This window comes from Poeciliopsis prolifica, unplaced genomic scaffold (genome assembly GCF_027474105.1).
Source record: "Poeciliopsis prolifica strain line A6 unplaced genomic scaffold, Auburn_PproV2 SCAFFOLD019, whole genome shotgun sequence".
Classification (NCBI taxonomy): Eukaryota; Metazoa; Chordata; class Actinopteri; order Cyprinodontiformes; family Poeciliidae; genus Poeciliopsis; species Poeciliopsis prolifica.
Genome location: NW_026562394.1, coordinates 976,396 through 994,199, shown reverse-complemented (window position 1 = coordinate 994,199; position 17,804 = coordinate 976,396). Strand labels below are relative to the sequence as shown.

Here is a 17,804-nt window from a genome sequence, read left to right as displayed (position 1 = left end):
AATGACTCAACAGCGCCACCTAGCAACTTTCAAAAACCCGTCTGCTGTGGGTCTTTTGACCATAGAAAATTTTCATCGTACTGACATAAAATTTGGTACACCTGTAGAGCTCCCCAAGATGCACAGAAAGTACAATTTATGTTATAATGCAAGGCAGACAGGTTGTCGGCCATTTTGGATTGAAGTTCCAATTTTGACCCCATTTTGGCTGTTAACAGCCTTCACATTTGATTGATTTCCTCCTAGGGATTTCGATTGATCGGCTTCAAACTCGGTCAATTTGTTCATAAGGCATGGTTGATTAAAATGTATCAAAACGCTGAGTTTTCGTGCATGCTGAAGGGTCGTTACCAGTGGTCAAAGTTCACCTACTCGCCATGAAACACGAAACTCTTATACCTCATACACAAAAACTCCCAGAAGTGATTGATCATCATCGGGTGTCCTACAGTAACCAATGGTCAAATGATAACAACACTTAGGCCACGCCTCCTGAGAACAGACACCACAGAAACTCTAACAAAGCTTCTGGACAAAATAATCCACATCATGCTCTATATTTGTATAGTCATTTTGAGTCTTTATTCATTTCGTTATGTCTCTGATGTACAGTAGTGTTATTAGAGAATAAGATGACGAAAAGGCACAAATTCACAATAAAAAAAAAAAATAGGAGACAAGGTAACAGGAGTGAGAGAAAAAGAGATACAGAGAGATTTAAAAACAGTTCAGGATTATGGAATCATTTGGTTTCTTCATACTCCAATTAAAAATCAAGGAATCTAAAAAGAGATATATTAGATTGCCTCTGTTAAAATATGTTCTCTCCTAACTTTTGTGTGTTTGAGCTCTTAAAATCACCCTTCTTTCAGCATCTGGAAACCACAATCCTTGTTAGGGTACTTCTGTGCTTCCGTTGAAGGCCAGGTAGGATAATCGTCTTTCATGGCCAACAATCCGCACAACAATCCGACATGCATTGGGGATCCACTTTGACGATTTTGCCATGATGTGGATCAATGCACAATGTACCAAGATACAGTAACGTTGATCTTTTCAATGAGAGAAGAGAGTGTGATCCAGAGATTGACAACAGAGGTACTACAACATTCAGAACAAAAATATATATTTATACACTGTCCTGCCAGTGAGAAGACGTCCCTCTGAGGGACAGTGAATGGGGTGCTTGCTTCACTTCAAATGTTTTCCTCTGAATACAAATAGCAAAGCTCAGCTCCTAGCTGCTACTTAATTTTTATATGTAAAAATTACTGTCCTAAATAAATACATTTCATATTGTTCTAAACAATTTCTTACCTGCACTAAATTTTAGCTACTATAACTCTACATTTTCACACTCATATGTTTCTGTAGGAGTCTGTGAGGTTTTTCAATGATGGATCAAGAGTGTTTGGGAGGGTGTTGTGCACACTTGGCAGGACAGTCTCATCTATATATATGTGTTCATTTACATTAATTTATTTACTATTTACAAAGTCAGTACACACAGTACATCCACAAATCTCCATGACCCAGTTGACAAACCCAAACAGAGAGGGATGATGGACACAGACGTGGAGGGGTGGGACATCCATGTTCTCTTCAGAGGAGGTAAAAGACAGTGGGAAGCAATTTGGCTACTGAGGGCCAAAAGTGCCACGAGTCAATGCATAAAAAGATGTTAAACAAACGTATAAAATCCATTGATTTAGCACAAAATACTTTATTAAAATAATCTAATCAAATACATTGTTGAATTAGGAAACAATTACTTAAATTGTCCATTCATCCTGTTAAAAGGATGCTTGAATACATCAGTATTCAAGCATGCAATAATCCCATATTGCATGTTATCAAGAATTTATTTGCCTTACCTGACAAGGTAAGTGGGTGGGGCTAACTGCCAAGCAAATGGCATTCACAGATGATTGGTCTGTAATTGAGCTGTGTGGCTTTTGAGTACATAATTTATTCAACATATAACTGTTGATTTTCACTAGATTTCATTAGCTTTTTTTAAACACATTTGTTTCATAAATAATTATATGAATACAAAACAAAACATATTTATAAATTTTGAATATATTTATTGACATTTTATTTAAAGTCTTACTGATGTAAATAATGATTCATCAGTTTATTAGTTCATTGGATTGTGTCACTTTTGATCCTTGGTAGACCTATTGAATTACAGCGCTGCGAGAAAAAGACTTCTAACATAACAAAAGAAGATTCTAGAAAGTATAGATAATAATATCTAAAAAAAATATAAAAATCAGTTCAATTTCAGGGTTTACTGTGAAACAACAAAACTGAAAAATGACTGAATTTGTTTATACTTAATAGGTCAGACTTAATAAACTGACCTAAAACCTAATTTAGGATTAAAATTATGTCAGTGATGACAACATAATGATTCATCTTTGTGGCAAATAAGCGTTCCTGTAAACACAATTTCTACAACAGAGGGATCAGTAAGGCTTTGTAAAATGTCAAATTAAAGCTGCTTTTTTGAAAACAAACTATGACTGGACTTCATGTGGTCTATGTCTAATAAAGGCCAGTGGGAAGCTCTCCCACTGAACCTTTTATTTATTATTGTAAATAATTTTTTATATAAATTCCACATATGTGTCCAGAACTAAGCCTTTGAAATTGTTGGACATAAAGTTCCAAAAATAAAAATAATTTTATATTTTATTGCCTCCAAATTTTGTGGCAGTTTTTTGTAGCGATCCAAATATAATCAATCAATATAATTGATTGACTCCTTTATGTGATCTCTTGCACACTCTCCTGTTAAAGTACATGGAATAATAAAGTGTATGAAACCTATAACATAAGAAATAGAATAATAAAAAAGGACAAAGGAGACAATAAAAACAGAACAATGATGTCGAGTGAGCTGTTCCTCACTTCTTCACCCAGTCATTCATCAGCTCTCTGCAAACTGTCACACCACTAATCGTTACTCATTCAGTCCTAAGCATAATACCAGAGAAAATGAGAAAGAGCAATGAAATAAATAGCAGGATAGCACTCTATAGAAAGACTAACACTTAAAACCAGCACTTCTGTTAATCTCCTGACATTCAGCTCAGGCTCTGCTTTCCTAAAACTGACCTCACAACAGAAATAAACTAAGAACTAAAACAGACTTGTGATGATAAAAAAGGAGACCTAACATGTCATGACAGTTATTGCTTTTGCTGGATAAGACCATTTATCCACTGGAAATGACACATCAAGAAAAAAAATAGTCTTGTCAGAAAAGAAAAACGGCAATCCTCAAATCATTTATGGCTGTTTTCATTTACCGTATCAACAATTAACATTTAATCTGAATTTTTTTAGACTATTTCTACCTAAATATTCATAAACTTAGACATAATCTTCATATTACTGCATGTTTACCCAGAGCTTGAAATAATGTGTTTGAAGAAAAACTTGGCTGGAAACTTTGATGACCTATCAATACACACCGGCACACAACAGAAGCGTGCACACACACACAAACTCACAAAGCAGCAGAAAACCTGACAAACACCTTGAAGTCAGAAGGCAGGTACAGGGGATAAAACCTTTCTGGCTGGTTAGAAGTACACAGCAGACTGCATTACACTATACTGATGTGCCACTGTGATATTTTGTCTAAAATATGTCCTTAGTTGCAGAGAAGAACGACAGTGTTCTCACTGTTCTCTGTAGTTTAGAACAAAATTGAGAGAAAAAGGTCGGAGTAACTCACAATATCAGTAATGGTGCTACTGGAGGCCTTAAAAAGTTTAAGCGAGGTGGAATCAGAAAATGAGTTAAAACAGCGATACAAAATAAGACAAGTAGGACTCAAGGAAGGACAGATGATGTAGAGGAGATCAGCTGAAAACTGGGAGTGTACTGGGTCCAGGTCCGAGAATACCAAAATGTACTGTGGAAAGTAGGATTTGGACCATCCAGTCAGACATATCAGTTGAGACAAAAGGAGGAGTGAATCCGCTGGTTTCAGGTCTGATCTGGGGGGAAAGGGAGACATGAATGAGAGAGAGTAAAAACAAAAGCAAAGTTTGAACCATGAAGAAAAGAAGTTAACGTGTAGATATGCTGACGGACGAATCTACACATCTGATTCCATTGCAACTCTGCTTACCTGAGGAGCGGCAGCATTTATGTCCAACAAAGTCTCAGTCCTCTAGCGCCACCATTCCTTTCACAGGATCCTTGACTCTCATCTGACGAGAATATACAACAACATGCTCGTTTGAGTGAAGGGTGTTGGATGATAGATGACAAACTAATCACAGCCTGTGTGCAATTGCAATGGGGTTGTAGCATAAGCGCTAAAACATCGTACTAACAACAACGCTTATCAGTTAACGCAGCTGTTTTCACTATTGTAAAGGTGCTTAAAATAAAGTGAAGTGAATCACTAAAAAGTGTGAGAAATTTCTAGAGGAAGCTGCAACCTTCAAATTAAGATCTTTTTAAAAATGTTGTGCTTTAAATCTAAGAAGTTGTAATATTTAAATTAGAGTAGAACGATCTTTTTAATACTGTCATTTATTGTCTCAAAAGAGAAATATGAATTTACTAAAAAAGCCATTAGCAGACTGGAACTTAAAAAACTGATTCTCAGGTCGTCCTGCATCTGAAATGTCGGTCCAGTGAGTTTCACCTGTAGATAATTTAGTAGCCATCTTTGGATTTCGATTCTGAGTTATTAGAAACAGGTTTTATATAAGTGTAAGCGATTTGGCTGTATGTGGTATTTCTTTTGGCTTACTTCATCTAGCTCCCTACGAGTCTCCTCCTCCATGCGACGAATATCGTCCATGTTCAGTTCAATCCACTTATCAATCCAGCAAAACAGTTGGCGATGGAAATTTGTGAACAAGCGCTTCTCTTGCTGTAAGACAACAACGGAAAAAAATCAAATACCTTATTGTGGCCCAAGAAAGATAGATGCTTATTTCCTTATGAATGGATATAAGTAGCACTATCATAATTATTTATGCGTTATTACCACACTTCAAGCTGCTGTACTGTCAACTATTCTTAGCACATTAAACAAAACTAAGATCTGGAAATTCAGTGAGAAATGTGTATTATTCCCTGACTCGACTACTATCTTGTACAAAAGTTGAAAAGCAACTTTTCAACTTGCAACAATGCAAGAAAAAACAAAAGTCAACAAACCTTTTGGATAAAGTTCTCCACTTTATTCTGCAGACCCCACCACTTGAATTTGACAGTGACCAGTTTGTAGGCACACATGTGTGGGCAGTCTTTCTTGTTAGGAAGCTCCTTCTGCATGTAAACAGAAACGGTAGCATTAGGGTTGTCATACGCAACAGAGAACTACTGATACACGTTTGGACTCAGTTTTAATGTTTAAACCGACTGTTTATAGATCTGTAGCAGAAATGAAACAAAGCCTAATATAATTACCACAGCTACTTCAGCTGTGGGGATGATTATGGGAGGTTTATGCATTAAAAGTTATTGTTTCAAAAGCACAAAAATATGTTCTCATACTGTTCCCAAGAAAGAGTCAGAGTAACAATTTTATTCAGCTTTTAGAAGCAATTGGTGCATTTTATTTATACAAAGAACAGAAGTCATGTTTTCTATGCTCCAAGACAGAAATACAACAAGGACATTCAAAGTTGAAATCATGCCTTGGGAAGTTGTAAATTAACAGGTGCAGGTGGAAACTATTGCAGAAATTTGTGTCTTCTTCTTGTGTCTGATCCCCTCAGGACAAAATGTTAGCTTAGAGAACTCTCTCGAGACATCATAGCTGCTGGACAACATAAGCCAGTGGGAGGGTGATTTTTTTCATTTGGCAAATTAACAGAAGAAGTCGCATGTGCGTTTTATGGAAGCTAACATCGAGACATGGTCCAAATACAAATGAAAGTATTAAGGAACAATAAATGAAACACAGCTGAAAATGTATCTCTTTAGGTTAAGTTACTAATATCTTTCAGAACAAAAAGTTGAGAAAAACACGAAAGTGCCCTTCCACCTTGAAAGATCAACAAGGGCTTTATGCAGGATTAACCATCAGCTGTTTCACAACATGTGAAAACCAAATGCTAGGAAAGCCTCCACAGAGAGTAGCAACAAAAACATTCCAAAACCCAATAATGAAACCTCTATGAATCTATTTTTTGACACCACAAATAATAATGTAATAATAGGAGGCAACACATAATACAAAATGTAGCATTTCTTGTTAAGATGAAAATGTTGGTATTGTTTACCTTCCAGTCTGGTCCTAGAGGACCTCGTCCTGTCTTTGCTGACTTGAACCTGCAGGGATCCTCCTCTGGTTTGTAGTCCTGATACAGACCGGAACAAACAAGATGTATGTGAGGCACATAACAACACAAACTACAGCTGTGTTTATCATTCCAGTAGTAAAAATGGGCTGGCTGATTTACCTTTGGCTCCACCTGGCTTCTGTCTGCAATATCAATATAGACTACATCCACCTTTTTCCAGGTTTCTGCATCCAAACCGTGTACCTAAAATACAACCACAGGGCAAAGTCAGGAAATGTGTCTACAAATTCTAATTAAATACAAAATTGTTATGCAATGTGTTCCTAATGTCATAATTATGAGCCTCAGCTCAAGAAAAAATACAATTCAATAAATGTTTACCATATAACATGACACAGAAGTGCAAGATTTGACAAAAATCATGTCTGATCAACATTTTAAAATAATAAACTTAAAGGTCTTTATGATGGTAAGTAATAGACTACCACAAAATAAATAGATATGGTGTCAGAGGAAAGTGATAAATGGCTTTCAATTTTTGTTATTAATAAAAATCTAACAATTGTATTTGTATTTAGCCCCCTTTATACAGATGTTCAGTGCTACAATTCACCCTCTGAAGTCACCTCATAAGTAAATGGAGTCTATTTGTTCTGCAAAGACCACAGTGCTGTGGTTTGAATATGCATCACAAACACCAGAAAATAACAGGAGAAATTTTACTTCTAAAACAAAAATTGTACAGGAAAGATTGTTTGGATGCATGCTACTGTCTGTAAATGGAAAAGAAGTTGTTGATGTTGGTGTTGGATGGTAAAAGGAGGGAGAGAAGGAGCAACAGAAGACAACAGTGAAACAACAACAACTTAGAGATCAGTTGCAGCATCACCCACATTTCTTGATTTTATATAAGCAAAAACCCTAACAGTGCTAGATATTTGTTATAGGTTGTTCTGATCAGGGTAATGCAGCATCAGTGGTTGTTGTGTCTGTTATATTTATCAACCACAAACTATTGATTTCAGCTGATCATCCCACGACTTAAATGTGATTTTCTGATGTGTTGACAATTTATTAAGGTTTTCTCTTTCATACCTGAATTCAAAATATTGTTCAGACATAAAAATACACTTCCATAGCTTATGATCTTATTCACTAACATTTTCCTGGTGTCCCAAGTCAGGTTTGTGCCACGTCTCAATCTTGATCAGGAAGTTATCTTTCATATACTCATTCTGCAAAGAAAAACACAGACAACCCTGAGTGAAAGGAGTAAAGCACTTTGAAAGAATCCAATGTAAAAATCTATAAAAGGTTCAGCTAACAAGGATCTGTATCTTGCTGTCGTTCACTAACACCCAGTTACACAAACACAGTCTGGTGTATTGCTATCCCTGTTACAGTCTCACTAAAAGATCACATTTCTTTCTCAGCTTTCAGGTTAGGCACCTTCTCCTTGTGCATCTCAGCTTATGTGTTGATTTCTGAATTCTTCAAAGCAAACGCAAGCAAAAGTAATACTTACAGTGATGACTGCAGAGCCAGGTGGGGAAAAAAGTGCAGCCCCAAACACAGACAAAAGACACAATTAATGGCAGCAAACAATATCTCAGAAAGCTATTAGCATTTGCACAAGCTGTCAATCTCAAAATGATATGAGAGCAGTGTTTGAGATGCAGAGTTGGTTTGTGTCTTTAAATGTGTTTGTGTGACAGATGGCGGTCTGGCAGCTGGCAGTGTGTACGGGTGACGGGATCTTTGCCTGAACGGCTCAAGTGATTCCACGACTCTTCTCACAGGACATCTAGTAAATTATTCAACTACTCCTTGAAAGTGACAGAGACCCAAAGGCACAAGGAAAGAAGAGAGGAAGAGAGGAATCTAGAGCATGAAAGCACTTTTTACCTGAAGTAATTTAATACGTTCAGAAATATTTAATCAAATTTTTCAAGACTACAATCCATTGTTTGCTTTAGCTAACAATAACGTCACACCGAAATGTGCACTGGGTGTGTAAACAAAACTGTTAGCATTGGTAATTTGGCCAGGAGATTAGCTCCATTGCAGGAAGATATTCACAACTTATTCCCAGAAGGGATTTGGAACGTCCAGGGTCTCGTCCAAAAGTAGATCATAATTAAAAAATTAGGCTCAAATGTTCAATCAAGTCTAGACAAAATTAATGTACTTACTAGAAAAAAAACCCACAGTGTGTAATTTTACATACCTGTACGACAATAAGGGTATGCGTTCCAGGCTTTCTCATGGATGTTCAGAGCTGAAGATGGAGCCAACATTCTAACGAATGATGGCACTTTACTACAGGAGAATAGAAAACAAATTATATGAGTTTAACTGCTGTGATTCCAGCTACCTTGATATCCAAAGGTGGTATAATTTTGGACATCTAGCAAACATAAATCACCAAATCTGAGGAGGTGAAAGTGGCAAGAAGAGCGTTAGAGACATGAATACTACCATATGGCATTGCTAATGCAATTAATGCACCATCATTATTAGAAGAAAAAAACAAGTCACTGCAAAAAGGTCAATCATACAAAACTGATCTATGGACAGGCAACAATCAAAGTGTTTAATTCTTGGCTTAGTTATTTATTTAAAATACTTTTAGTTTGTGTCATCAGAATTTGAATATTTCCACCATTGACACACTGATAACATGCATTTGTACATTTCATGACACTTTTTATGTCTGTAGGTAATCTGAATAACCGGAACAATAATATTAACCATAGTATATTTAAAAACTTTTTATTAGAGTAAAATAAAGACCAAACTGCTACACTATTTGGTCCGAAGAAGCATTCTAAAGTCTTGAGTTTCTGGTGACTGAAAGATGTGGAAAAGGTCTGAGTGACTATAAAGAAAGAGAATGGACTCAAGACGGAAAATGAGAAATTCATCCTGTGTAAATGTGATATGTGGTATCTCTAAAAGACACACTTTCTGGAACACATCTTGTGAAAATGCTTACCTCTGCAAATGGTAAATTTTGTGTGTGTACTGGCCCTTCTCTCCATCCTTCTCATAGGGTTCATTTTTTAGCACCTCTACTCCTTCTCCTCCGCCCGTCTCATTCTTACTGGCTTCAGCTACAGAGTACAGCTGGCCCACCTGGTACTGAGGAACAGAACAATGGATTGGACTGTTAGTCAAAATCGAGTAAAAGAAAAGTCTATTGTCACAGGTTATATTTAAAATTAATACCATGTTTTTTCTCTTATAATGGAGCTCTGAATTATTTCATCTGTTGTTGCAAAGATCACAAACTCCTTTCTCTTTCTCCTCATTTTACCTCCGTCTCCATCTTGAGGCTTTGCTTAGTTCAAACAATTTCAAAATAGAAAACAATGGTTTCCTTTTTTTCTTAATCAGCTCTAATCCATCATATAACCTCAACAAATCTGAGCCTTGGCACAATTACAACACAGCAAGTATGAAGTGACTCAATAAAGGCTCAATTACTCTAGTGTTTTCACAAATAAGATGTTTATTTTCATTTTTCTAGCATTTCGAACAGCAAAGTTCAAACTATGCAAGCACAATTGAGTCAATGATGGGAAGAAATGAAAATGGTAATAGATATTTTTAGCTAGAAGGTGTGAGGCTGAAGAAATTAAAATAACTTTTCACTCATGCCTTTAATTATAGGCAATTCAAACTCACAGGATAAAATTTGTTTTCTTTTTTTATGTTATTGAATTTTCTCAAACTAAATTAAACTAGTTCATGGACATACACTGAAAGAGTGAACTAATGGCAGAATGAATAAGGAGGTTGGGTAGTTGGCAACATTTTCACTTAGTTGCAAATAACAGAAGACAACAGTTTCCAAGTCACTTAGAAACAAAAACGTTTCTCCCTGGCTCTTTTTCACTCATGACTCATTCTAAGAGACTTAGGCTGCTGGAGGACAAACTGATCACTCCCTTTACTAATCTCCAATTAACATTATATGCTGTTATTTGCTGAGATAAATCTGCCCACAACTAAACTCTCTCCCTGCTGAAGTAGAGTTTTTACTGTTCATTAACATAGACTGGCAACTTGCCAGTCTCAGATCGATACTTGTACACAAGGCAATGCTTGTAAAAAAGAAAAAGAAAAAAAAAAAACTAAGTGAGCACCTGTCCAATTTGTATGGAAAGACAAGTGAAATCACAGACAATCTGCAGAGCAACTGCTATGTACAATACAGGCAATGAACAAACAAAATTGGATCTGAACGTTTGATCAGTTCTTGTTGACCTAGTTAGGCAAGACTATATGTATAAAGAATATTATCACATTTAAGTGTGCAAAATGTAAGTGGTATACCATTCATTAGATCTTGATTGATTCAATCTCACAAAAAAATCTTGAAATGTGTGTTTGCTAAAGGTTATGTGGGTTGTTTATACTTCTTTTCTGAACCTTTGCAGATGATAAAAATGTTTTTGTTTCCCAATAACTGAAAAAATACCTGATTTAAATATTTAGTTTCTGGCATAATTTTATATTAGTTACTTCTTCTGACTGATGCATTGTATTTGAAATTTTGTGTAAGACATAACTAAATCATAAAAGTCAATATTATGAGGATCAGTCAGACATCAGCGAAGCCTTAATAGAGGGGGAAACTGCAGTTGAAATAATAATGGTAAGGCCCAAGCAGATGGAGAGAGGGAGAGATGCAGGGAGAGAGAGAGAACAAATGAGAGAGAGAGCTGTTTGTTTTAAAAAGTCCTATTTAAAGGAACGACTTTCACGGTTCCTACACATTTTGCATGTCAACAAATCACACTTGTCCAGTCTCAAATCTCCAGAGTTTTACTGTGTTTAAGCTCATGTCCTAAAAGCGGAAGTGAATCCGTCGATGGATAGACGGATGCATGGATGGATGGAGTCAGCTGAGTCACACACAGATATTGAAGAGTTTTAAACTACACTTACCTCTTCCACAGAAATGGGAAGAATCACTCGACTGCAAGGAAAAAAAAAGAAGTTATTCAAATAAAGACTCCGAAGTGTTACTTCTCCTAAACAGAAATATCACACAAGAGAACAAAAAAGAGATATCCATGAGGTTACATACTGAACTGCTTTAGTCAACCCAGCAACCCAGATTGGCCTAGATTGCAAGTTTAGCCTTGTGAGAAACATGAAGTTAAATCCTAAAGCATTCTTTCTCTAGAAATTAATTTATGACAGTTATCGACCTAAAACTTTGCCAAAACTCAGAAACTGACAAAACAATAGTTCTATCTTGGAACCAAACTGAATAAAAGCAATACATTGATAAATGAATGCGATCACTGCTTTCCAAGAAGCATTGAGGATGTTGCAACATGAGGGTAAAAGAAGAAATTGAATGGAATTTAAAATAGGAATTTCAATATGTTTGAATTAGATTTCTGAATAGGTGATGTTCAGGCTTATATTTCAGAGCTCATTTAGCAGAAGTCAAAAAAAATGTTGTTGATGTGCTGCTTTTTTTTTTTAGATTTCTACGATACGCCTGAAAGTGTCAGTAATTCTCTGTTCCAATCTTTGTTTACAAGAGCATGAAGAAGGCTGCTGGCTAACAAATGATCCTAAATGTTACAGATCATCAACAAAATGATGATGTGGCTCTTAGTCAAATTTCCTCGCACAAAAAAAAAAATATATATGCAAAACATAAGTTTATGCACAAATAATAAATGATACACTTGCAAACAAAGCACGTTGTTAAGTGCAGAATTTCTTTGTGAAGGAACAGGAAGACATATTTGCATTTCAGTTTGCTTAAGGATCTTTCATTGAGCTAAGCTATTAATTGACAGCTTATCTCATCCAGTTGCCATTACAACACTAAGATCTTCCTCGATTTTACTGAAGTTGGGACGCACTGATTTCAGTTTTTAGTCTAATGAATCTGAAATGGTCAAAAGTTCAGCTGCCGCTAAAATAGGTGACTTGTACAGGACAATTTTACTTTGAGAAGCATTAAAACCCCTGAATATCTGCTTTACATTTTAATGGTGTGAAGATATGGGTATTTTATTGTTACAGGATTTCATGTGGTAAAAAGATGATCTGGTACAGTTTTACACAAAATGTTGAAGTTTTGCCCTGTACATTTTTTCATATTTTTCTAATCAAAATTTTAACCCAAGCAGAATTAAGAAAAATGAATTTTGTTCATTATAGATCTCAAGGAGAAATCTGAATCGCTATTACAAAAATAAACAATCGAGACGAAGTACAACTCTCTAATGTAACACAAGTGATAACCAAAGAAAAAAACCTCCCACTGAATTACGTTCTTCTTTGAAACAGCTTTAAGATAAATTTCTGTTCAGTTTAGAAAACGTAACTAACTTCAGCAGCCAGACTTTGGCTGCTGAAGGGAGGGATCTTAGTCAAAAATGGTAACCCACACATTTACATCTAACAGCAATGAAACATGGATTCATCTATGACAGAATTTGCAATGTGCATATTTCCAAATTCAGACACCTCCTCTGAGCATGTTCCTGCAATTCACAATGCTTCCACCGTTAAAATGCACTGCTCTGCTTCCGTTCTCTGACTTGTCTGCATCTCATACCTCTCTATGCATGTGTACAGTATACAGCTTTGTTGATTTTGTTCTGTGAGCATGTGAAGTATGCCAAAATTCCCATAATCCTACACCCACCTGCCACTTAATGTAATCTGGGTCCAACAAAGGCGTTCACTGAACAGTAGGCCATATGCTGCTACAGTTTACAAGTGTTCACTGCAAAAATATTTTATTACTCTCTTAAAAGATGTACCTCATATAGTACTTTTTGCAAAGTATCGCTTTCAAAAATCAGAACTGAATCCTAAAATGAAAAACAGGAACTGAAGATTTTTTTTCCTGTCTGTGGAAGTCTCCTTGGTCCAAAGGTCTTAAGGGATCATGTGTCTCTCTGTGGCTTCAGGAAACAAACACCCCTTCTGCATTGCTCATCTTATATGTCCTTGTAGCTTATTTCTCTTTTCATTCTCTTCCCTCTATCAGCTTCTACATAATTTGCTTTATTGCTTCACATATGGCAAAGAGGATTATTTATTATTGTATAAGTACCAAAACCTACTGGGAAATAAGGAAATATAAAGAGTTCTAGGTCAGTTTCAGGTAAGGATCACTAGGTCACAAAGCACCTAAGATTTGACTCCTGGTCTCCATGATTCTTTCCTGTTATAGTGGATGCACAAGTCTCTTGCCTGTTTGTTGGCACTGTGTAGAAGCTTTTAGCCTTTAATCGTAACCAATTTAATTAATATCCAGGCTTACTGCAGAGGGCCTGACTCTCCCTAATCACTTCAGATCTTTGGCCATGCCACCACTCTGATCTGTGGCTTTTTGCTGACAGACATTGATTAAATGCATGTGATAGGAAATCAACACAACAATTGTAGGGTGATTAATCTACAATGCAGGGAACAGTATTCACATTTCAACTTCCTCGGATTTTCCCACAAACTTCAATGGACTTAATTTGGATTTTGTGAGGAAGCATATTAAGTCAAAACATTACATGAAGTAGAATGACAATAAAATTATTGGTGTGCATTTGTAGTCAGTTGCAGAGTGAACATTTTGCCCAAGGAGACTCAGAAGGAGCTCCAGAGATCCACAGCTCAGGTGGAAAAATCTGTTGCTAGGACAGCTGCTTGTGATACATCTCAAAACTACTTTTGTTGGTATTATAGAAGACCAACAAGAGGTCATTGCAAAAACAAATGACTTCTGATCTTTGCCACATGGAAAGCACATAAAATATGTGTTTGAAGCTAATCTGGTCAAGAGAAGCCAAAGTCAAACTTGTTTGTCTTCATGCAAAACACTGTATGGGTCAGAACACTATCATCCTGAATAAACCAATAAACCTCATGCTGAGGAATTTCCCTTTCAGGAGAAACAGGAAAGACTTGTTGGAAGGATAAATAGAGCTATTTGCAGGGCACTACTAGATGAAAAGTTGTTAGTAGTTAAAGGGGAGATCTATGCAACACGTTGACCTTAAGCATCCCGTCAAAACCGCAATGGAATGATTTAGAAAAAAGCTTATTTGTGTTAGATTGGCCCAGTCAAAGTCCAGACATAAATATGGTCAAGAATCAGTGTAAAAGTTCAGACTGACCTTAATCAATAATTCGAAAAAAGAATGAGCAAAGATGCCTTTATTGACTAAAAATTAGACTTCAATTGTAAAAAGTCTTAAACCATGTACATTTTCATTCACTTCAAAGTTATGCACAACTTTGTATCGGTGTATCGCATAAAAACTTTTTGGTTGTGATTCAGAGAGCTTTAATACTTTTCTAGGCATGGTAAGCCTACTGGAAGTGGATTTGTTTTGTAGCTTGGTGTTCAGAAAGTAGCTGTGACCTTGTAAAAGTTGCAATGGGGGAAAAAAGTGTTTTAAATACAATATTTAGAAGAAGGCCCTTTATAATAAGGTCATCAGAGTGAAATTTTCTTCAGTTGGCAATAAGATTTTGCTGTAATGAAAACACTAAATATAATTTTGGATGTCTTCAGTATTAATATCTGAGTATTTTAATTTCCAACCCAATAACATCTTACTTTGCTAGCACTGTATCCTTCTTGCCCTTCTGATTCTGAGCAAAGGCCTCAATCCATTCTTCTATAAAGAACAGAAAGTCCTTGTGGGGGTGGAGGGGTAACTTTGTGTTAAAACAATGCAAAACAATGATTAAAAATATCCTTCCTCTTAGCAGGCACAAATTAATATGCCACTGCATCCCTTCGGCCCAGCATCTGATACAAACCTCGCCATTTGCCCTTTACGGCACCTCCTCTGCACCTGCCCACCCCGCACCTTATCCTCTCCAAGCATCCCCTCCACCCCGAGCCATCCAACACCTTCTTCATTCCTCCAGAGCTAAACACCGGAATGCTCCATCGCTAGTTTCACCTTCACCAGAGCGCATCAATAACATGGCCACAGCGGCGCGGGCACGGCGCAGCGCGGCAGAGCACGGCACGGAGCGGCTTATGCCAGCCATTTCTGCCCCAGCACCAGCATCCGTCATTTTAGCAACACTGGCAGAGGGAATTAAGAGCTAGAACTTGTGATGAAGGATGTGAAGGGCACAGGGAAGCACCGGCTGCTGATGCAACTGCAGCCGGTGCTGTTTCATCCCTCAGTTGACTCTGCGTGATGGAAAGAATCTGATCATGGACATAAAGTCCTCTGGATGTCGACATCACTCCGGACGCGCTCTCCTAATTCCTCTCCCGGGCTGCTGGCCACAATGTCAGCTCTGCGAAACCGCATCAACGCTCTGCCACGCAAACGCACACGCACTCGCAAACTCCACCGTGCACACACTGTTTTACTTACTATTCCTTTATGAGCATCTTTGTGTTATTTCAGCGGTGCAGCGGAGCTTTATCCCAGACAGGCGCCGCTCCCAAACGGATCCAGAAACAGGGTCGGATTCCTCCCTCCGTTTATATAGTCGCCTTTATTTATCCGCTCGATTCTCTCCCACCTCTCTCCCCCCCTCTCTATGTCATTCTACCTCCACAGTCGCTTATTTTCTTCAGATTCACTTCCTGATCGGGGCCGCCGCGCGGCGTTGCTGCTGCTCTGCTGCTGCTGCGCGTCGTTCACCGAAAAAAAAAAAAAGGCGCTGCGTGAGGAAACGAGCGCACACTGAAAAGCACGGCTCACCCGGAGAATGATCTGCGGTGCACCCGCACGGCCCAGGGGTGACAAATGACACGGCTGCACAAATTACAGCACTGGAAATTTATTTTGACTGAATTGTTGTTGTTTTGTTGTTGTTGTTTGTTGTTGTTTTTTTCGGTTGAATAAAAAAGAAATATAGAATCAAACAAGGGAAGATAAACGAAAGGAAGAAGGAAAGAAAAGAATTAAAAGATTTGTAAATTGGAATGACTAAATTGTCTTGACTCTGAGACATTTCTTAATAAAAAAAATAAAAACGTAGCCTACTTGTTAATAAAACGCACGTTTTATTGAGAATGACAGCATAAATGCAAGACATCAAAATAACCTCTGTCCAGGCAGTGGCCACAGGAGCACCTTTTTTACTGAGAGTGTGCAGCTCACTGCGTCATCACGACAGCGGTGACGTAGAAGCGCGACTCAGCGTCAAAGGATGAAACGGGGAGCACCGCCGACAGGGACCAGACGCTCTCTAAGCCCTTTTTAAAAAGTCCTCGCTTCTGATGCGATTATCTCCCACCGCTGTGTCTCCTGACATCATTTCTGTTTTACAGACACCTTTATCTTGCATAAGTGGTAGGTAAGCTTTGCCACTGGGGTAGGCTATAGCTTTAATAAACATCCCAAAAATAATTATAAATGAGAGACAAAGACCGGACCATAATTATTTGGCCGTGCTTTGTTTCCCAACACAGGAGGTCTGTAGTACAGTAGGTACAAGGGATTCCAGGTCCCTAATCTCGACCCATTTCCTGAATATCACGGGATGTGGATGCTATGTGAGTTTAAAATTATGTAACAGCAAGCTGGAGCTATATTTATAGCTCATGTCTCCGTTTGACAACAAGCACATATCCGCTTCTGGCTCTTGTAGTTTATTTTAGAGATACATCTTCCAGTTTATCTTGTGGCGACATTATCTTGGTTTTATGGCTTTTGTCCAATGAGGTTTTTGTTATACAAAAGCCTTGTGAAAGTATTACTAATAGCTTCCATATTTTGTTTTACAACCACAAACCGGTTTATTTTATTGCAATTGTAAGTGAAACACAAAAACAAAGTAGCATATTATTGCACCGTGATTCTCAAATGTTTAAGTAATTTTTTAAAGACTTGCCACAAATTCTGGGTTGGATTCCGGTCTGAACTTTTGGTTGGCCATTCTGGCAAATAAACGATCAACCATCCTATTGGTTCTCCAGCTGTATTTGGGGTGATTAGCAGTGTTAGTCTTCCCACACTACCAGAATTTAGATCAAAAAGTTACAGCAGCTCCTCTATGGCGACCAAATAAAAAAATGAGTCAAACTCTTGGCTACTTTCTCTGAATGATTCCCTCTTTGTCCATCCATCACATTTGGATGACCATTGTACAGTACTCGATGACCAGATGTTCAAAGTTGTGGATATGGGTTTTTACTTTATTCTGACTGCTTGAAACACTCCTTAAATCTGTTATAGGACTTGGAAATGTATTCCTATTGTTAGCCATGTAATAGCGTCGTTATGCTAAATAATATCTACAGTAATGATGGTGAGGGAGATTTGAGAAGCCCCCAAAATATGATCAGTTCTGATTTGAGTCCTTTTACTCAGTTTGAGGAAAATTCCGAATCACATATTTTATGTGCAAAAAATAAAAACAAAACATGTGTGATAATAGCAGGCTTGGCAAAATATGCATTTTCTGTTACCAGTTTGTGGTCGAGCTGTTAATGAAGATAGCAGTTCAGTTTTAATTATAAGTTAAGTTCTACATCCTGTGTTTGGTCGTTTCATGAGAAGC

General features: G+C 37.4%; 1 protein-coding gene across 1 annotated transcript; it reads right to left on the bottom strand.

The window, feature by feature from the left end:
* Nucleotides 1–559: 559 nt before the first annotated feature.
* Nucleotides 560–15,924, bottom strand: pitpnab (phosphatidylinositol transfer protein, alpha b). Its single transcript, XM_055043815.1, has 12 exons — nt 15,668–15,924; nt 11,238–11,268; nt 9,280–9,425; nt 8,512–8,603; nt 7,810–7,817; nt 7,445–7,519; nt 6,444–6,527; nt 6,264–6,341; nt 5,194–5,304; nt 4,781–4,903; nt 4,148–4,229; nt 560–4,013 (listed from the first exon to the last, which is right to left on the bottom strand). The coding sequence occupies exons 1-11, from the start codon at nt 15,682–15,684 to the stop codon at nt 4,182–4,184; spliced, it is 813 nt and encodes a 270-aa protein (XP_054899790.1). The 5' UTR covers nt 15,685–15,924; the 3' UTR covers nt 560–4,013; nt 4,148–4,181.
* Between the last annotated feature and the right edge of the window lie 1,880 nt (nt 15,925–17,804).